This window comes from Anabrus simplex, chromosome 2 (genome assembly GCF_040414725.1).
Source record: "Anabrus simplex isolate iqAnaSimp1 chromosome 2, ASM4041472v1, whole genome shotgun sequence".
Classification (NCBI taxonomy): Eukaryota; Metazoa; Arthropoda; class Insecta; order Orthoptera; family Tettigoniidae; genus Anabrus; species Anabrus simplex.
In genome coordinates this window covers 269,183,281-269,206,118 of record NC_090266.1, presented here as the reverse complement: position 1 = coordinate 269,206,118, position 22,838 = coordinate 269,183,281, and the positions used below count along the sequence as shown (strand labels likewise).

The window sequence follows — 22,838 nt, the reverse complement described above, 5'->3', positions numbered from 1 at the left end:
AAGAATTCCTTGGATACGAGATTGAAGATCGATACTTGTTTCAATTTTGTACTATTAAATACATTACCAGGAACTATAAAGGATAAGAATTACAGCTGTTAATTTAATCAACATCAATAAAGCAAGGAGAATGAATGCTAAAAATGTAAATTTGTTTCCTCGTCCCAAGGTGGTGCAGCTCTTTTGGTGCATACCCTCAATGGAGGTGAGTTGCGTGTACCTTTCTAACCACCTACCAGCCTTCCTACCAATCTTAAATTTCTGACTGTACTGGGAATCAAAGTCAGGTCTCCGAGGACGTCAGCTATTAGCACTAACCATCACACTACCGGGTGAGTTGGCCATGCGGTTAGGAGCGCGCAGCTGTGAGCTCGCATCCGAGAGATAGTGGGTTCAAACCCCACCGTCGGCAGCCCTGAAAATGGTTTTCCATGGTTTCCCATTTTCACACCAGGCAAACGCTGGGGTTTGTACCTTAATTAAGGCCACGGCCGCTTCTTTCCCATTCCTAGGCCTTTCCTGTCCCATCGTCGCCATAAGACCTATCTGTGTCGGTGCGACGTTAAGCAACTAGAAAAAGAAAAAAAAAACACACAACTTATAACACTATGGAGGTGGACAGAACAAATATTCCAGCCCCCTGACAGGGAAGAACACTCACATTAGCTGTAGATTAAGATGGAAGGACAATGAGACAGTAATCTACTTCAAACTTTTTCTTACTATTTAAAGAATTCTTGTCAAACTTCCAGAAGTTGTAATATTTTTCAGCGAACTGTAATGTAGAGGGAAAAAGTATGCAAAGTTCGAACTTCCTAGCTTCACGGAAGTCCTTGAAAATATTCAGATAGACCCACAGCTGGACAGAGCGCATGTTGGATTTTATATGTACAGGGTGGCCTTTTCTGAGATATGCAACCCAAAGAACTTGTAGTACATGATCCTATTTTTCTTTAGTACAACTATACCGTTGAGTTCATGCTCAAAGTATAGATGAAATCATTGGCGCCAATGTTATTTTAGTGACGTAAACTATAATGAATAATTAAAATGATCGCAGCTGCAAATAACACTACTTACATTTGGATAGGAAGTGTCTAGGATTACGAACAGATTCCATACATGCCAGTCATACATCATGGCTCTCCGTAACTAAAGTGGCTAAATCATGCATCGCTGCTGTTGCGGAGCTAAGCTCTCGGAAGACAGGTTCAATTCTCAAGCTGATACACATTTTTTTTTTGTCTTCACTTTATGCCATTTACAGTGGATGTGGTATACCTACTTGTTGTTCCAACGAGTGAACTTTTATTTGTCCTGAAAAGGATTGTTTATATCGGATGTTACGTAGCCAGGTTGGACTACAACATTGTAGTCTGTAGGTAAGAAACAGGGTACCCTGAATTTTCAGTGCAGTAATTGCTCGAAATGTTTACCTCCTTGGTTTATACAGATTTCAGCATGACAGAGTCATTCTTGCTCATTGTAACATGTGACGTGTAACAGATTGACATGCCTCGGTAATCATTTACCATCATTTTCAGGCTTTTGTGTATACACTACCTGCTTTAAGTGACTCCACTGGAAGAAGTCGATTGATGTAAAATCAGGTGATCTGGTGGGCCAGGGAATAGGTCCTTCCCTTCCTAACCATTCATTAGGATGTAAAGCATGAAGATACAGTAGTTCCAGATGATTACTGACAATTAATGAAGGTAGTGTGCTCCTGTCAGATGTTTGTCAAAGAAATATGGTCAAATTAGGTATTTGCCAAAGATCCCACTCCAGATATTTACTCCCTGCTACACTTGAAATGCATCCTGTCTTACCCAATGAGGATACTTCGTCCTCCTTATAGTGCATATTGTGCTGATTCACTATGCCATTGTTGTGAAATCATGATTCATCTGAAAACAGAACTCTGGACAAAAAGGCTGTATCACTGGTCACACTGCATAATGCCAATTGACAAAGTAAAACTTAACAACAACAATTCTATGGTCTCAGCTACTGTGTGCTGACATTTTAATTTGATGCCATCTGGCTATCTGCTCATCAATTTTGATGTTCCATTTTACTTTAGGCCTGCTAGATGGCAGAGTAAACCGAATCTCTCTTGGGCATTTATGGCAGAGTTTCTTTAATGAATTTTGTCAGTTAAACACAAATGTCACCAGATATCATTTTCATGCTGACATCGTACGACATGGAGTGTCGAATGGACTTTCTTTCGCCGTTCAAAAATCAGATTACCTGTGCTGGGTTTGAACCCGCTAACTTGGGATCCAGAGGCTGACACTCTACCACTGACCCATAGTGTTACACGTGCATCGAAGTCATGTCCATGGAACTGCTGGTGTAGCTGCTGATGGTAGGGATGAAATGTGTTGATATGCAATATTCGCATAACGAATGGCCGGGTGATGTTGGTCTGTCATGCAAGTGTCTGTGTACTAATATCAGGATTATTGTGGATAGCATCTAAAACGGCATCCTCATTTGGACCAGACATTAGAGAAGAATCTCTAACAGTGTCCCAGTGACTGCAATCGTTTCAGAATGTATCAGTAGTTGATAGACTTCTGTCAGAAAACCTCTCATGATATAAGCACTGCGACTCAAATGGGTTCTGTCTTGTTTCTCCAAAAATTAGGGGCATATCAGTGTACTCTTCTCTGGTATACATCGTGAGTGAATGAATAAGTGCTGTGAAGTGATCTGGTAGGTGTGAATAAATGTTGCGTCCCTATTACAATTTTGGGCATGATTTGTCATAAAACAAAAAAAGAAAATTGCATAAGGTTAGATTCGAATCTCTACGCTACCAATAATCGGAGTCTATAGATAACCAGCACATTACCGAATCAGCCACATAGACAACACACATGATGCTCGCTAAAAGTGTAGTACTAAACTGCGGCCCTGCCACCTCCATGCCAGAGTTTCCAGTCATGGTTTATGGTGTTCATTTAATAACCTCATACCATTACAGATCACATGGCATAACCTGTTAACTTGATCGTATAATGGGTACAGGAGTTATTTCAGTGAGCAATAAATCGCACGTTTGTACAATGGTCCAAAGGAATAGGCAGGGAAATTGTGCACAGTGTTTTTTTTTCTTTGCTATTTCCATGGCTCATTTAAATTGCTGACACACAGGCATGATGCAAAGCAATATCAACCTTAAGGAAAAATTTAATGTTGGATAGGCTTATTGCCCATCTGGTAAGCCTGACTTTAGATGAAAGAAATGAGAAAAGGTTCATAATTTTATGATATAAAAGGCAAGCTTTTTTTCTGTTGAGGAAATTGAGAAACACTAAATGAGATGGCTGTGCAGTTTGGGTGAGCTTAAATTCAGGAGACGGTGAGTTTGAAGCACACTGTTGTCAGGCCTGAAGATGGTTTTTCATGGTTTCCCCAGTTTCATACCAGGCAAATGCTGTTTTTTTTTTTTTTTAAATTTTTTTTTTTTAAGGCAATGGTCACCTCCTTCCCAATCCTAGCCATGTCCTGTCCCATTGTTGCCAAAAATGGAAAAAATTAGCCTATTATTATTATTATTATTATTGGTGGTGGTTGTGGTAGTAGAAAGCTAGGAATTATTGCCACACCTTTAGTTATGACTTTGTATCTAAGGGTAGGTTGTATAGTAGAAGTAGCAGTTGGAAATATATGGCATTATTTTATCAATGTAGTAGTTTCATAAATTTCTTAAAGACAGAGTTGCTGAATGATGGAAGGCAATGAAAGAGAATTGTTGTAGAACCTACATTTTATTCTTGTGACTTTTTGAAAGTTGAATTTGTGGTATTTTGTATGCACAGATATGTGCATGCTCTGTGTAGTATTTTATATTGTCCTGGTTTGAGAGTTTACATTGCTTGGTGCTTTCTGTTATTGCTTTCATAGTTTATTTTTAGAAATTATTTAAAGTTAAATATTCGAGTGGCTCCTCATTATACAACCATGAACTGAGGATCAAAGAATCTGACAACGTTTTGTTAAAATAAATGACTGTTAATTCTTTTTTACAGTTTCAGCATTCTATGCAGAACATTACAAGAAAAGAATAAGCTTTTGTGCCCATGTTTGGACCAAATCGAAGTTTCTTGGTCTCTCTATTGGTGTCCACAATATTGGACAGGGTTGCATTTCAGTTCTAGACTATGATGAAGAGTACATTGTAACATTTCCCAATGGATATGGAAGGTATGTCTCTTCTGTATTTAATGCCCTTTTTAATATTTGTATAATGATTAGTCTTTTCTTTTAAAGTAGTGGAAATGAACAAACAAGTGACAAATCTGTCATGAATAGAAAGATAGGAACAGAGCAACTAGCATTTTATTGTGTTTTCATTATCATCTCCCTGTCTTCTTATACATGACTTCTTTCGTTTTTAACCTGACGTAGATGTTAACTTAGTTGCTAGTTGTTAACTGTGACTTTTCCTATAGAATATATATATTATCAGTGGTCCTTTATCTGCATTTAGGGCTGTTGCCCAGGTGGCAGATTCCCTACTCTTTACCAAATTCATCAATTTCTTGGAAAGAAATGCCAGAACCAGTGCCACACCATTAGTGAGGAGGATAGAAAAATCAGTTCTTGACAACAACTATTCTGTGCAGAGTATACAGAGGCAGAGGGATTGGTTGTTATCTTGTGTTCAACAGATACCAGTTAAAAGGAAAAGAACCAAAGAAGAAGCAAGTAGAAGACTGCATACTCAACAACACAGCATTATTGTTAATCGGGAAAATAAGAAATTGTGCCAGCAGCCACATTACTGCCATCAAAAGACGAACAAGCTATATCTGCCAGTTGAAGTATGGAATATAACCAACTTTTATAGGATTTACAAAAGTGACCGCAAGTCATAAAATGATACCAATGTCATTCAAAGTTTTTCATCGCATTTTTAAATAATTTAATGTGGGATTACATGTCCCAAGAAAGACAAGTGTGACAGACGTGAAAACGTCAAATGTATTGGAGAAGAAAGACTTACCATTGACGAAAAACTGGAATACCAAGACCACCAGCAACAAAAAGAAGAATGCAAACTTAGTTTCTTGAAATGCCAACAAATAAAAGAAGACTTTTTTTTTTCTGTGTGTCATTTGATTTGCAAAAAGTTCTGAACACACTGTGTGGTGATGTATGATATTATACTACAGTCGCAAAATTGCTATGTACAACTTTACAGTATACGAAAACAACATGAGGGATTGATATTGCTATATCTGGAATGAAACTGAAAGAAAAAGGTTTGCTAATGAAATATGCAGTGTACTTTTCAAGTATTCAAAAACAGTTGATGATCGCATGAAGATACAAACTATCTCCGTAAACTGTGACAGCTGTCTGGTTCAAAATCGTAACAAGCAGATGTTGGCTATGATGTACACTTTCCTTCAAGAGTCTCAGAGTGTGAAAACTGTGAAACTGAGATATTACCAGGCCATATCTATATGCCTGCAGACTCCATACACTCAACCATTGATACATTCTTGAAGAAATTTTTTTTATCGGCACGCTCTCAATGGGCAACAACTCATTGACAAGGAGTAATCCTCGTCCTTATATCGTTCATGAACTCCACCATCCAGATCTTGAGAACTGGAACAGGGTGTCATCAGTGATTCCTGATGTAACAGAAGACAACAAAGTTCTAAGGATTTCCGAGGTAAAATCGTGCATTTTTACTAAGGGATCTCACAGCATATCTATACAATACGACTAAAAAGGAGAATACAACACATCATCGGTCAGCCTAACTACACCAAGTCTCCAAAGAGAACAAAATGCAGCATCAGCAACACAACCAAACTAAGTGAGAAAGATGATTTACGATCATCTTATTCCAGTGTCTGAAAAGAAGTATCAAGATCTGGCTACCACAAACAGATGAGGAGGACTGATAAAAATGTTCCTTTGTAGTTATTGTACTGTAGTCAGTATTATTTTCACTTTGATTCCCTTATTGTAGTGTAGTAGGTCAATTTTCCTATTGTTTTTATCTGCATTTCTTAATACAAACACTTAAGAAAATCTCTTATTATTCTCATGCCTTACATTCCTTCGAACCAATCCCTCCCAAATATCGTAAGCACTATAAAAGCTATCGTAAGAGGACCACTTTGTTAAACAATGCACTCGACAACGACTGGCAATCAAGCGACATTCATAACTTTAAAATAAGTTCCTTTTCACTATGATTGAAGAAATACATAACCTAATATGACAATAAGGTGAAAAATTCATTTCTGGAGTAGAATAAAAAGCAAAACTGCCTAAACGACTCGTAAATTATTTTTATCATCTCCTGTAAAATTAATATTTTGTTGCTTACAATACTTTGCCTTTCCAGGGACAATATTATGATCTTTCCTACCTTCAAAAGCTTTGCTCAAGATTATTCATCTACTAATGTCATTTCACACCATCTCTCCACTTACTGCTCGCACATATTGCTTAGTCGAGCAGGTTGTCTCCTTACTCCCAAGTCTTCCCAGCCCAAAGTTTGCAAAATTTTTGTAATGCTACTCTTGTCATAAGCCACCCAGAACACACTGTGCTGCTTTCCTTTCAATCGTTTCTAGTTTTCATATCAAGTAATTGTGGTCTAGATTCCATGCTCTGGAACCATACTCTAATTGGAGTCTTACTAGAGATTTATATGTCCTCTCCTGTACGTCCTTACTACAATTGCTAAATACCCTCGTAACTATATGAAGAGATCTGTAACCTTTATTTACCACCTCGTTACTGTGATTACCCCAATGAAGATCTCTCCTTATAATAACATCTAAGTACTTAACAGTGATCTCTGTGAGGTACTTCCACTTCATCAACATAGTAATTAAAACTGAGAGGACTTTGCCTCTTGGTGAAACTTACAACCTGACTTTTCATCCAGTTTACCATCATACCACTGTCTACTGTCCATCTCACACTATTGTCAAGGTATTTTTGCAGTCTCTCACAATATTACAACTTATTTACTACTCCATACATCAGGGGTTGGCAATGCGGTGATCGCGGGCGCCGTGGCGCCCTTTGGCAAGGTATTTGTCGCCGGCCTTATATTTTGCAATTCTGTACAATTGTTGTAATAGTTTCCTTTGATAAGTATTAATCATTTAAATTTATTTGTTAAGCAGTCCTCATTGGCCAACCAATTTGAACCTCCGTTATAGTACCATCTCTGGTGTTCTATTGAAACGATCAGGAAGGCCGTGATTCTGCTCTATAGTGATGGGGTAGAGACGGGGTTGGCAAGACTGTCTTACATTAGTATGTTGGCCGGCAGTATTTTATGTTGTGACGGACAGTGCAGTTCTAAGAATGAGTAATAACAAGAGACAGAGAACTCGGAGAACTTATTATTTTAATAATGAATGGGAGCAGCAGTTCTGCTTTGTAGATGTAAAAGATAAATACGTGTGTTTACTTTGTAACGCCAGTGTATCTATTCCCAAGAAAAGCAATGTTGAGAGGCACTTTGAGCAAGTGGGTGTGGTCACTGTCTGTTTTAAAAGGACAAGCTGCGTAACGTGTACAGATTATGGGACATATCTTGAATACCGTTCTAGATATTTACAAAATTCCTTCAACATATTTATTCAACAAGTTTATTCTATAAAGAAAAAATAAACTAAAAAATGATATTTTTTTGACCAGTAAAGGTGTACATCCCCCCTTAATACAGTTCACCAAATTTTTAATGATAGATTTCCTGTGGATTAAGAAATAAGAAAAAGAAAAGTTAGTGATTTGAAAACCAAGTTGAAATCTCAAGAGTCAGTTATTACCACACAAAACAAGCTATCATCAAATGCAACAATTGCCTCCTTTAAAGTTTCTCACACCGGGCGAGTTGGCCGTGCGCGTAGAGGCGCGCGGCTGTGAGCTTGCATCCTGGAGATAGTAGGTTCGAATCCCACTATCGGCAGCCCTGAAAATGGTTTTCCGTGGTTTCCCATTTTCACACCAGGCAAATGCTGGGGCTGTACCTTAATTAAGGCCACGGCCGCTTCCTTCCAACTCCTAGGCCTGGCCTATCCCATCATCGCCATAAGACCTATCTGTGTCGGTGCGACGGAAAGCCCCTAGCAAAAAAAAACAAAAACGTTTCTCACATATTATTGAAAAGGAAGAAACCATTTGAAGATGGTGAAGTATTCAAAGAAGCAATGATAGGTGTTTCGCAGTCATTGTTCAATGGTTTTCAAAATAAAACAAATTATTTCTGTTATCAACAAAATGCAGTTACACCTAGAACGGTTACAAGGATGATGGAGAATGATTATATCGGAAGACATGAAGTTTCAATTAAAATATCATTTACAAATGTGTGAATTTTAGTCCTTGGAATTAGATGAATCGACGGACATTTCAAATATAGTACAGTTATTGATAAAAGTGAAAATGGCATTTAGCGACTTTTCTGTCAAGGAAGAGTTTATTAAAGTTCTTCCACTAACACAATGAACTAGAGACGAGGATATTTATGATGTATTCAAGAATTATGTGCAGGAACTTAATATTCCTCTACAAAAGTTGGTAGCTGTTACAACAGATGGCGCTCCTGTATTTTTTGGCTGCAAGAATGGATTTGTAGCTTTATGTGTGAAAGATGAAAGCTTCCTCATTTTCATTCTTATCACTGCATACTACACCAACAAGTATTATGTTCAAAAGTCCTGGATTTTAATTGCGTCCTGAACACAGTTGTGAAGATTGTTCATTTGGTTAAGGCTGCTTCTATGCAGCACAGATTGTTTTAGGCACTGTTGGAAGATAAAGATGCTGATTATAGTGACTTAGTCATATATACAGAGGTTAGGTGGCTCAGTAGAGGGAAAGTGTTAGCATAATATATTAGTGTTCTCAAAGAAATAAAACTCTTTCTTAGTTCAAGAAAAGAAGTGTACACAGAGCTGGATGATGATGTGTGGCTTATGGACCTAAGTTTCCTGATGGACATTATGCTGAAAATGAATGAACTTAACCTGTAGCTCCAAGATAAGGATCATCGTATTGCAAAAATGATCAGTGCTGTGAATGCTTCCAAATGTAAACCGGATTTGTGGAGAGTTAATCTTGCAAGAAAATGTCTCTTTGACTTCCCAAACTTGAAAATTATGTTGCGAAGTGTAGACAAAGTAATTTAAAACACACTGCCATTCATTGTTCACCTTGAAACTCTAAAAAGAGGAATTCATTGAACGATTCAAAGATTTTTCAGTGATGGAACCAGTAGTATTTCTATAAAACCATTTTGCCATGGTCAATGTTAGTGAGATAACTACTTATATTACTACTACTAATACTACTCACTCACTCACTCACTCCATAGGCTTCTGAGGGACGTGTAGTTCCCGTGCCGATCTCACAATCCTCTTCCATCCTTTTTGGTCTTGAGCCTGCTCTTCCCAGTTATCAATTTGGAGGGCCCGGCATCCCTTGTTGATCTCCTTCTTCCAGGAGCTTCAGGGTCTTCCTGAAGGTCTTTCCCCATTAAGAGATCCCTTGTATAGATCTACTGGTGCTCTGTTATCCTGCATCCTCAGTACATGTCCAGCCCAGCGCAGTCTGTTGGATTCTATCACACCCATTATAGTGTGTTGTTGAGAGAGGGTGTAAAGCTCATACATAATTAGATCTTTTCCGCCAGCTTTGAGAGATAGGATCCAGCCATGGGCCAAATATTTTTCTATAAACTTTATTACCAACACTACTACCTCCTGTGGGTGGGGGACGCAGACAAAGAATACACCTACGGTATCCTCTGCCTGTCGTAAGAGGCGACTAAAAGGGGCGACCAAGGTAGGATCAAATTAGAAACCTGAAACTACTTGTGATTTGTACCTCTACGTGGGGAACACCATAGGTCACCTTTACTTGCGTGTAGTACCACTATGTTGGGTACCAAATAGGTTATTGATTAGTAGTAAACGAGTGCTTGACGACTTTTACAGTACTTGTGATTAGTAGCACTATATGAGCGACACCATGGGATGAAGGAACTCATGGTTCTGGCTTGCCTATGATTAGTACCCACTGTATGAGGAACACCGCGGGATAGTACGAGTCCCTGTAGTTAGTACACTTAGGTGATGAACACCATAGGTTTGCGTTGCCTGTCAATGCGAATTTCATTACCTGTGAGTAGTACCATATTGTGTGGAATACCGCAAGTCTATGCTACTCTTGATTAATACCGCAACATGGCAAATACCATGGTTCTACTTTTCTAGCGATAAATACCATTATGAGGGACCGATGACATGGATTTTGAACCTGTTTCGACAACGAGCATATTCTAATCGATTCAGCATCGTGCTATAGAACCAGTCCCTTGGTCCGTACTACTATTGTTTTGTGTTTTGTGCCACCTTCTGTGCATGTGAGGCACTGTGGGTTGGATCCACTGATTGTTTTAAATTCATATCAATCCATCCATTAATTCTTCGTCCTCACGCTTAGAATTCTGGTCATTGGAGGATTTTGGACTTTTAATTTGTCATCTCATGTTATTGAACAGAATTTTGGCATATGATGATATCATAATTGTAATTCAAATTTATAGCAAAACATTCACTTCTGCGAAAGATGTCATAATTTTCTCGAAAGTTGCCATTCTTAATTAATTCATTAATGGAATTAATGGTTAGCGTTCACACATTCTTATTCTAAAATTTCAAGCCACAGTTATGCTTCTTAAAAATCAGAACGATGCCTAACGGCTCCTAAACAAAAGTCATCGGGCTTATACCCTGTAATTCAAAACCATACACTAGTGTCAACAAATTAATACTGAAGATGAATTCCTTGGAATTAATGGTTAGCGTCCACATATTCTTATTCTAAAACTTGGAGCCACAGTAATGCTCCTTAAAAATCGGAACATTTCCTAACGGCTTTTAAACAAAACCAGATTAGGGCCTAATTCTAAGAAGTATGTACAAAAATTTAGATTTGAAAACAGTGAGTGAAGATAAAGCTGGAGAGAGAGCTCTGATCCCTCTGACGGACTTAACAGTAAAGACACTTCCATTTTCTTTCAAGAGGCATCAATTTCCAGTTCGCTTGGAATTTTGTATAATGATCAATAAACCTCAAGGGACATAAAGGTCTCTGTTTACCTCAATCAGATTTTAGCCATGGCCAGTTAAATGTTGCAATGTCAAGAGAGTTGCAATAGTAGCTCCAGTGTACAAGGGAGAGGGTGACAAACATAAATCAGATAATTACGGGCCAGTCAGCTTGACGTGTTGTTTGTAATCTCTGGGAAAACATTCTTTCTGATTATATTAGATATATTACATGTAATAAATATCATTTTTGGTCCGTATTGATGATATTTGATTGAAAAAATAACATTAAGTTATTTATTAGACCACCTAATCAATACAAAATCGTCTTAGATGATTTACATAAATTTGTTAACTAATAGTGGTACACGTTTCGCCTTCCCTGAAGGCATCATCAGCCATAGTCTTAACCTTAAATTAAAATTAAGCGTCTAAATAACATGTAATAATGAAATGAATTTTAAAATCTTGAAGAGATTTGAAGTAAAACAACATTAAAAATAACAATGATGGTTTAAAAATACAATGTGATGAGATATAATAGTGGAAGTATTAACAAAATTAACATTAGAAGGCTGCTAAAATAAGTGCAATGGATAAAACAACAGATTGTTATACAACAAGTAGTAAGATTCCATAAAAATAAAGTTGATAGTCTGGCGGTTATAATTAGACGATGGCGAAAAATCGTATATAATCAAAGTAAAGAAGAGAGAATAAAAGTCAAAGTTAGTCGAGAGATCCGAAGTTAATCATGATCTTGAAGATAAAAGACGAAAGTCAGAGGCATATGGTGAAGTTGTAGAACACGTTGAGGATATGAAGTTGTAGAATAGAAGTTGAAGAACAGTTTCAAATAGGATCTCTATGGACCATCTCAAAATTTGAAGTAATGCTCAAATGTTGTAAATTGTGAGTTATAGCTATAACACGTAGCAAGAAGTCTACTGTTGCAAATACTTCTAACTCATAACGTTACAAGCTATCTTTGTCACCGTCTTATGATTCCACTATTATATGCTTTTTCAACTAGAATATCTACAAACTCACAATTTACAACATTTGAGCATTACTTCAAATTTTGAGATGGTCCATAGACTATTTGAAACTGTTCTTCAACTTCTATTCTACAACTTCATATCCTCAACGTGTTCTACAACTTCACCATATGCCTCTGACTTTCATCTTTTATCTTCAAGATCATGATTAACTTCGGATCTCTCGACTAACTTTGACTTTTATTCTCTCCTCTTTACTTTGATTATATACGATTTTGCGCCATCGTCTAATTATAACCGCCAGACTATCAACTTTATTTTTATGCAATCTTACTACTTGTTGTATAACAATCTGTTGTTTTATCCATTGCACTTATTTTAGCAGCCTTCTAATGTTAATTTTGTTAATACTTCCACTATTATATCTCATCACATTGTATTTTTAAACCATCATTGTTATTTTTAATGTTGTTTTACTTCAAATCTCTTCAAGATTTTAAAATTCATTTCATTATTACATTTTATTTAGACGCTTATTTTTAATTTAAGGTTAAGACTATGGCTGATGATGCCTTCAGGGAAGGCGAAACGTGTACCACTATTAGTTGACAAATTTATGTAAATCATCTAAGAATGTTAGGAAAAACTTAAAACGGTCCACCTTTTCAATACAAAAATGTTATATTTATTTATAACATGTATTTGCACTTGGAACTAGTTTCGACGCTGTGTTTGCGTCATCATCAGCCAAAATGTGGGAAATAGGCAAGGTGTAGGCATTTATATTACACAAGGTGTTACATTAAACAATACACATCTTATAAGGAGATAAAAACAGGGATGAATATAGAAACAAATGAATCGTTGAGAAAACAAAAGTTATACATATTAAAAATAACCTTAACCACACATCTTGCAGTGCGAAAGTGTTCTTCTTGAATGATTCCTGAATATAAAAAAACACACGCGCACACATTTCTGGAGAGCCAGCAGGCAGGACAAAGTAAAGTGAAACCTTAAGAGTTCTTCTGAGAAGAGTTCCTCATTTTTTCTATGTTCCCACTAACTAATGAAGTCTCCCTTGAGTTCCTGATAAACATACATAACAGGAAATCCTTCACTCTCAACAATAGCTCTAAAGACCAACGGTAAAATTTTTATTTTAAATATTGTGCAGAGACGTGAAAGCATGATCTTGAATATAATATAACTCCTTCATTTAACCCAATTTTTTACACAAGGTGTTACATTAAACAATACACATCTTACGAGGAGATAAAAGCAGGGACGAATGTAGAAACAAATGCATCGTTGAGAAAGCCAAAATTATACATATTAAAAATAAGTTTAACCACACAACTTGCAGTGCGAAAATATTTGCCTTGAATGATTCCTGAATTTTGTATTGATTAGGTGGTCTAATAAATAACTTAATGTTATTATTTCAATTCAATATGTTAGATATACTCGCAAAATTACTTACTGGTTTGATAGAAGGCAGTTTGGGTTTAGGAAAGGTTATTCCATTGAAGCTCAGCTTGTAGGATTCGAGCAAGGTATAGCACAGAGGTGCCCAGCTGAGCGCCCGTTGAGTCTTGCACAGTACGGCTGGGCTGACGTGACTTAAATGTGGGTAGCTTATGTAGTAAGCATACGTCACAGTGAAGCGAGAGAGCGAACACATTTTGCAGGGAAGCGAGGGAGCACTGACATTCAACTGTGATTACAAAGCTCTCTTCCACTATTCAAGATATTCCAGTTTGATTTATACTGCACTCGATATAAACAGTCAGTTTTATTTTCTTACATTTATTCAAAGAAAACTGACATGTTATAATTTTTGTGTTACAATCTACAAAGGTACAGGGTTTAAGTGTTGTTGTTGTTGTTTGAGTCATCAGTCCATAGACTGGTTTGATGCAGCTCTCCATGCCACCCTATCCTGTGCTAACCTTTTCATTTCTACATAACTACTGCATCCTACATCTGCTCTAATCTGCTTGTCATATTCATACCTTGGTCTACCCCTACCGTTCTTACCACCTACACTTCCTTCAAAAACCAACTGAACAAGTCCTGGGTGTCTTAAGATATGTCCTGTCATTCTATCTCTTCTTCTTGTCAAATTTAGCCAAATCGATCTCCTCTTGCCAATTCGATTCAGTATCTCTTCATTTGTGGTTCAGTCTATCCATCTCACCATCAGCAGTCTTCTGTAACACCACATTTCAAAAGCTTCTATTCTCTTTCCTTCTGAGCTAGTTATCGTCCATGTTTCACTTCCATAAAATGCCACGCTCCACACGAAAGTCTTCAAAAACATCTTTCTAATCCCTATATCAATGTTTGAAGTGAGCAAATTTCTTTTCTTAAGAAAGTTCTTCCTTGCTTGTGCTAATCTGCATTTTATGTCCTCCTTACTTATGTCATCGTTAGTTATTTTACCACCCAAGTAACAATATTCATCTACTTCCTTTAAGACTTCAATTCCTAATTTAATATTTCCTGCATCGCCTGCCTTCGTTCGACTGCACTCCATTACTTTTGTTTTGGACTTATTTATTTTCATCTTGTACTCCTTACCCAAAACTTCGTTCCTACCATTCAGCAGCTTCTCGAGATCTTCTGCAGTCTCAGGTAAAATAACATCATCATCGGCATCATTGAAGAGGATGGGGGAAATATTGCAGCCTTGCCTCACTCCTTTCTGGATTTTGCTTCTTTTTCAAAGCCCTCGATTCTTATCACTGCAGACTGATTTTTATACCGATTGTAGATAATTCTTCATTCACGGTATCTGATCCCAATCACCTTCCGAATCTTAAATAGCTTGGTCCAATCAACATTATCGAATGCCTTTTCTTGATCTACGAATGCCATGTATGTGGGCTTGTCCTTCTTGATTCGATCCTCTAAGATCAGACGTAAAGTCAGGATTGCTTCACGTATTCCTACATTTCTTCTGAAACCAAACTGATCTCCTTCCAACTCATTTTCAACTTGTTTTTCCATTCTTCTGTAAATAATACGTGTTAAAATTTTGCAGGCATTTGATACGAAACTAATGGTGCGATAGTTTTCACATCTGTCAGCACCGGCTTGCTTGGGAATAGGTATAACAATATTCTACCGAAAATCAGATGGGACTTCTCCTGTCTCATACATTTTACACACTAAATGGAATAGCCTTGCAATGCTGGTTTCTCCTAAGGCAGTCAGTAATTCAGAGGGACTGTCATCAATTCCAGGTGCCTTGTTCCTGTTTAGGTCTATCACAGCTCTGTCAAACTCTGACCTCAAAATTGGGTCTCCCATTTAATCAGCATCAACAGCTTTTTCTTGTTCCAGAACCAAATTATCTACATCTTCACCTTGATACAACTGTTGGATATGTTCCTGCCATCTTTCTGCATTGTCTTCTTTCCCTAGAAGTGGCTTTCCATCTGAGCTCTTAATATTCATACACCTAGATTTCCTTTCTCCAAAGGTTACCTTGATTTTGCTGTATGCAGCAACTACCTTTTCCTAGGACCATACAACTTTCGACCTCCTTGCACTTCTCCTTCAGCCATTCTTCCTTAGCTACCTTGCAATTTCTATCCACTTCATTCTTTAATCGCCTGTGTTCTTTTCTGCCCTCTTCATTTGTAGCATTCTTGTATTTTCATCGTTCATCAATCAGGTTTAGTATCACCTGAGTTATCCACTGATTCTTAGTTGATCTTTTCTTCCTTCCTAACATTTCTTCATCAGCCCTGCTGACTTCATTTTTCACAACTATCCACTCTTCCTCTATTGTGTTTCCTTCAGCCTTTTCATTTAGTCCTTTTGCAACATGTTCCTTGAAACAATCCCTCACGCTCTTTTCTTTCAACTTGTCTAGATCCCATCTTTTTGCATTCTTTCCTTTCTTCAATTTCTTCCGCTTCAGATGGCATTTCATGACCAACAAGTTGCGGTCAGAGTCCATGTCTGCTCCTGGGAAATTTTTGCAATCCAACACCCGGTTTCTGAATCTCTGCCTAATCATAATGAAGTCTGTTTGATACCTTCCAATGTCTCCAAGTCTCGTTCATGGCATTTCATGACCAACAAGTTGCGGTCAGAGTCCATGTCTGCTCCTGGGAAATTTTTGCAATCCAACACCCGGTTTCTGAATCTCTGCCTAATCATAATGAAGTCTGTTTGATACCTTCCAGTGTCTCCAAGTCTCGTTCATGTATAAAGCCGTCGTTTGTGGTGTTTGAAGCAAGTATTGGCAAGGACTAAATTATGATCAGTGCAGAATTCAACCAGCTGACTTCCTCTTTCGTTCCTTTGTCCCAATTCAAATTCTCTTACTGTATTACCTTCTCTTCCTTGGCCTACCACTGCATTCCAGTCTCCCATCACAATTAGATTCTCGTCACCTTTTACGTATTGTATTAAATCTTCTATCTCTTCATATGTTCTTTCGATTTCCTCATCATCCGCTGAGCTAGTAGGCATATAGACCTGCACTATTGTGGTGGGCATTGGTTTGGTGTCTATCTTGACGACAATAATTCTTCTTATTCATTATTAAACCAACTCCAGCATTTCCTCTGTTTGATTTTGTGTTGATAATTCGGTAGTCGCCTGACCAAAAATCCTGTTCTTTCTGTCAATGTACTTCACTTATACCAGTTACATCTAACTTTAGTCTATCCATCTCCCTTCTCAGATTCTCTAACCTACCACAAAGATTCAAACTTCTAACATTCCACGGTCCGACTCGCAGAATGTCGTTATCCATCTTCCTGATGATCGCCCTTTCTCGTGTAGTCCCCACCCGAGATCTGAATGGTGGACTAGTTTACCTCCGGAATATTTTACCCGGGAGGAAGCCATCATCATGACATCATTCATACAGAGAGAGCTGCATGTTCTCGGGAGTTAGTTACAGCTGTAGTTTCCCGTTGCTTTCAGCCGCGTAGCAGTATCAAACAGCTAAGCCATGTTGAGTATTATTACAAGGCCATATCAGTCAATCATCTAGACTGCCTCTCTTGCACTTGCAACTTCCGAAAGGCTGCTACCTCCCTTTCGATGAACCATTGCTTAGCCTGGTCTCTCAATAGATACCCATCCAATATGGTTGCACCTGCGGCTCGGCTATCTGCATCATTGGGAAACGCAAGCCTCCCCACCGTGGCATGGTCACATGGTTCACAGGGGAGGGGTTTAAGCGTACAAGCTACAATTTCCAATTCCTTGGATGGGAATGACAGTATTTCCATTTTTTTAAATGTAAAATTCCTGTTATTCATTAAGCAAAAAGTAATGAAATGGCATATGGCTTTTAGTGCCGGGTGTGCCCGTAGCCGACCTGCGCGTCGTGATGGGGATGAAATGATGATGAAGACGACACATACACCCAGCCCCCGTGCCAGCAAAATTAACCAATTATGGTTAAAATTCCCTAACCTGCCAGAAATCGAACCCGTGACCCCTGTGACCAAAGGCCAGCACGCTAAGCATTTAGCCATGGAACCAGCCACCAAAAAGTAATATAATTACATAATGCAACAATGGTTTTGCACAGTGATGTAGTGTTGTGTGATTTTCCCTTGTTACTGGATTTCTGAAAATAGTATTTAAAATTTAACAGGTGTCCAGTGATAATAGCTAGCCTCTAAATGGCGAGAGGGAGTTTCATCACGAGTGAGGACATAGATATTTACTATCCAAGATTAAAGTACAACAATGTAAATGTAGTATGCCTTCAAATAAATAACCTCACTAATTTTATTCCTGGTAAGCATGGTTGGATTGTTGGTGAGTTTATTAGATAATTTAAACACAAACAACCACAAGCCACAGCTTATCCATCTTAACTCCGTATTATATTAGAACTCTTTCTAAAGTACCTCTTAAAGTGGAATAGGGAAAATTGTAGTTCATTACGTACATTATAAAAATATTTGTGAATGTAGGCCTAACTCTTTATTGTATCCGGTCAAAATATGCAAATTGCAGCGAACATAAATAACGTACTTCTGCCCTCTTTCTTTCGTTATTTTCTGGCTCCATTTCAAACTCGGGTATCGCCACGGTGATTGAGAGTGACTGGTAGAACTTCGCCCAACCTTCACGGCCTGTGACATAGCCACGTCATCACAGTAGTTGAATAGCATACGCTCATCGTCTGCCTGCCAATTTACAGTGCTGGGCGCCCGCAGGACGGAATGCCCAGAGTGAGGACCTCTGGTAGAGCAGATATTTTAGACTCAGGAGGTCAAACGGACTGTATAACTTTTTGCTTATCCAAGGCTTTTGAAAGGGTAGATCATGGGAGATTAATGACGAAAATGAGGGCTATTGGACTAGACAAATTATGTTTATATATGGACAACAGTAGATTCATTTAGTGTGGAGTGAGGAGCTACCACTCTGTGTAGTGTTCAAGGACAGATGGATGTAGCTGCAACATTTAACTGACATCTCTGGTTTGGAAGATTTTAGTAACATTTTAAGAGATGCTAATTTTAATAAATTGATTATATTTGTAGGTAATAGACAAGGCAGAAAAAATTAATAAGATTGTAAATGAATAGTGTAGTTTAGTGCTCATTTATGACATGACTTTTTATTATGGCACATATTATATATTAAGTAGGACATTCAGAACTAAATATGCGGTTGACGATTACAAGAGGAACTGTTAAGAATAAGTTTAGTGTTTAATAATAGCCTATGCAAATAGGTCCAAGAGATATTTGGTAGTGCGAGAAAAACCACTGAGGAAGAGGACAATAAGGTTCTCAAAACATGTACGGATATTAGGTGATAATATATAATTAATTAAATAACTATATGTATTGACAAGACTGAATTCAAATATCAAATGTGTATTTATTGGAGTAAAGGGATAGTGTTATGAAAATGTTGCTAACTTCGGGCTTGGGAGTAAGGAGATACTCAACTATATGGTATATTTTGAGCTGTCAGTGGAGAGTTGGCATAGAATGATGTTAGTAGACGAATAAGCTTGAGTGGAGCTTTTAAAAGTAGGAAAGATCATAATATGAAGATAAAGTTGGAACTCAAAAGGACAAATTGGGGCAAATATTCATTTATATGATGAGGAGTAAGGGACTGGAATAAATTATAAAGGTAAATGTTCGATAAATTTCCAAGTTCTCTGACAATATTTAAGAAATATCTAGGTAAACAATTGATAGGGAATCTGCCACCTGGGCAACAGCCTTAAATGGATATCATTGATGATTGACTGATAATGAAATGGAATATTACTCACATGTGTATCCTATATATAGGTTTCATTTTTCTTAGGAATGTGATATCCCTTTAGGTCAAAGTTAGCCCAGCTCCAGGCTTTTTATTTTTCCTCATTTTCAACATGTGGTTGGACGGTTGTACAAGTATGTTGCTAATTATTCCAAGCACTGGCTTCATTTTTATAACTCTTAGGCAATAACACTTGCAGTTTTGAGCACTGCACACGGCACAAATACACTTCCTAGGATTATTAACTCTGAAAATGACACAGAAGATGAAATAAACTTCTCATTTATGTTAGCATACTGTAGCTTCGTGATGAGATAAAGAGAACGCTGCCATATTCCATCCTGGGCTGACAAATTACAGCTGAAGTCGCACCAACTTTTGCTACAATAAATCATGAGCATCCTCCTTTTGCATTTCCATGAACATATTTAACTTTAAACAAACTCATGACTTATACAGTTACAGTTTAAGTTAATGGCATTAACCTACAATATGATGTGTAAAGACTGCAGTTCACCTCAGTGACTCACTGATTTTCCTAAATAACAATTAAATGTTCTTAACACTTGTCTCTGCAGATATTGGTGCATACCATTACAAAAAAAAAAAAAAAAAAAAAAAAAAAGAGCATAACACTTGTGGCTTCATTCTAATACTTGTCCCTACCACACTTACCAACGGGAGAGAGGTGATTTGCATACTGTCACATTAATGAAACCACGAACCTGCTACGCAGGCGTAGTAGGGGGAGAGGTGATACTCCCACGTGGCGCATCCCAGGTGGCGGATAGGGGGGTCCTAACTGGCTTGCCGGCAGACTTGAGGGAAATAAAATACCTCTCGCGGACCAAACACACTACCCCCTGCGGGTGGGGGACGCACATGTAGAATACACCCGCAGTATCCCCTGCATGTCGTAAGAGGCGACTACAAGGGGCGACCAAGGGATGATTGAATTAGAACCATGAAACTACTCTTCATTCGTACCATCATGCAGGGAACACCATGGGTTGCATGTACTTGCGAGTAGTATCACTAAATTGGTACGAAATAGGTTTGTGATTAGTTGCAGTAAAAAGCCTGGCCTGGTGGATTCCAGTACCCGTGCGTTGTACCCATGTGGGCAACACTGCGGGTCTGGGCATAGCCTGTGAGTTGTACCGCTATATGAGCGGCACCGTGGGTCAGCGTTGCCTGTGATTGGTACCCACTATGTGAGGAACACCACAGGAATACCGGCGCCTGTGACTAGTACACCTAGGTGAGGAACGTTACCGGTTTGCATTGGCTATGAGTGGCGCCATTGTGTGAGAAACACTATAGGTCTGCGTTTCCCTGTACGAATTGTGATACTTGCGAGTAGTACCATCTTGTGTGGATCACCGTGAGTCTTCGCTACTTTTGATCAGTACCCCAAAATGACAAATACCATGGTTCTACTTTACTTGAGACATGTACCATTCTGTGGGGCCTTAGACATGAATTTAGCACCCCTTCAGACATCAAGCATCATTGTGCTTTATAAATGGTCCCTTGGGCAGTAATACTCTAATTAACTACCTTCTTTTTGAGTCTGATCCACTGTTTTTGTTTGTTTGTTTTTGTTTTTTTGTAAGGTTCATGTCCATCCATTCATTCTTCATGACATTTTTTATTTTATTTTAGTCAGTGGATGAATTTGATTTTTTTGTTATTTCATTTCATACCATTAGGGGCCGATGACCTCGATGTTAGGCCCCTTTAAACAACAAGCATCATCATCAATATTAATGAAAATGTACTGCGTATTCCAGCAGAAATTATGAGTTTCAACAGTACTATTGAAATGAACCTTCATTTCCAGTTTTGATACATACTAGAGGATAGCCAACTCCATGGACACACAAAGATAATCTGCATCCTATCACCATAAATAAAGTCGCTTGCTACTGCAGCATAAAGTCTAAGTCCCAAGAGTAGTCTTGGATTAAGTCTTGGCTACCAGTCCTAGCATATGCTGGTGTGGAAACTACATCAGTAACACATAGGCGAGAGATTCGCACATTACCTCACTTGCTGCTCAATCACAAATTCTAATTTCCACAAGCAGTCTTTGAGTATGTCTTCATTACCATTCCTGGCGCAGACTAGCATAGAGAAATTCAAGTTAACACCCAGATATTAGATAATTTTGCAGAGTGGGGTTCCCTTATATAAACCAAGAACATACCGCCAAAATATCACTGGGAGATGCAATTTTCCTGTGGGCTTAGTTGGGGAGATTAAAACTTGGCATCCTCAGTTTCCCAACTTGAATTTTCGATGTGTCTGTAGTTGAAACATTGTCACACAAGGCAGATTATATCATATTTTTTCTATTATCTTAATTAAAACTCGACACAGAAGGCTAATTTTCAGGTTTTATGCCTGAATATTTCAGGAGAGTCCCGCCTTTTTAACTTTGAATCATGCTCCAAGGATTTCAAGGGATGTCCATAACTGAGACATGGGCATAATTATCAATTGACCAAATAATAAAATATGCCAAAAATCCATGAAATTTGCCTCAGTTTTCTATTAATGATAAGTCTATAAAATCTGTTATAATTGCAATTCGTAACTTATTGTGCATTGTTGTAATCATTGACTTGACGGCACATGCAATTTCTGATTGGCTGGAGCTTCCCTCACCTGACAGCACAGAGATTAGAAATATGAAGCATGCAGTGGAATGTTATTTGGAGTAACACATTTGTATGCCAACTACAGCCTTATTCAGAGGGCACAATATATATATACCGGTATCTTCCCATGTATGAATTGATTATTTGTTTGTTCCTTTATATTATTTATTTCAACCCATGGTATCCTTTTCTCCTGTGTTTGTCCAGTGTTCTAGTCTTCTACCTCCCATATTCATCTTTATTATTTTCTGTTTCCTTTTTCTGTTTTTATCCAGCTTTCCTCTTATCCTACACCTCCCACTTCCATGAAGATGTGGATATTAATCTTGTCCTTTTGTATTTTCAGGTTTGTCCACATTTCCTCTTTCTGTTGCTCTTCTTCCCACACTGACCTGCCATTGTGTTCTGTAATGTATTCCTATTCATGTTTCCTATCTTTCTATACACGACCTAATTTTGGGAAAAGATGAGAGCAATCTGATGCAGAAAATAAAAAGATCGACGGAGGAGGAATGAGAAAGTGTTTAATTTGTCGTATAATTATTGATTATTGAAATGAATGAATAAATAAATGTTAATCAATAGAAAACATAATTTAACAGAAATGTCCATAATTTGGGAGCCAGAGTTCACCAAAATGGATCGCTCTAATTGAGCATAATAAATTTCTCTTCTCTCACAGGGTGTGCACATGAGGAAAACGTGCACTTTTTCGAAAAATTTTACTCCGCGGTAGTAGTCCTCCTTTTTACTGTGTTCTGATATATCCAATACGGGCCTTACCTAACCCACTTAAAATG

General features: G+C 38.0%; 1 protein-coding gene across 2 annotated transcripts in view; it reads left to right on the top strand.

Annotated features, from left to right (window-relative positions):
- Positions 1 to 22,838, top strand: part of LOC136864045 (oxysterol-binding protein-related protein 9) — an 830,446-nt gene that overhangs the window by 747,254 nt on the left and 60,354 nt on the right. For both annotated transcript variants that reach the window (XM_067140573.2, XM_067140572.2), the window contains one exon: positions 4,041 to 4,215. In XM_067140573.2, coding sequence (XP_066996674.1) covers positions 4,041 to 4,215 — 175 coding nt within the window. The remainder of the gene's footprint in view (positions 1 to 4,040; positions 4,216 to 22,838) is intronic.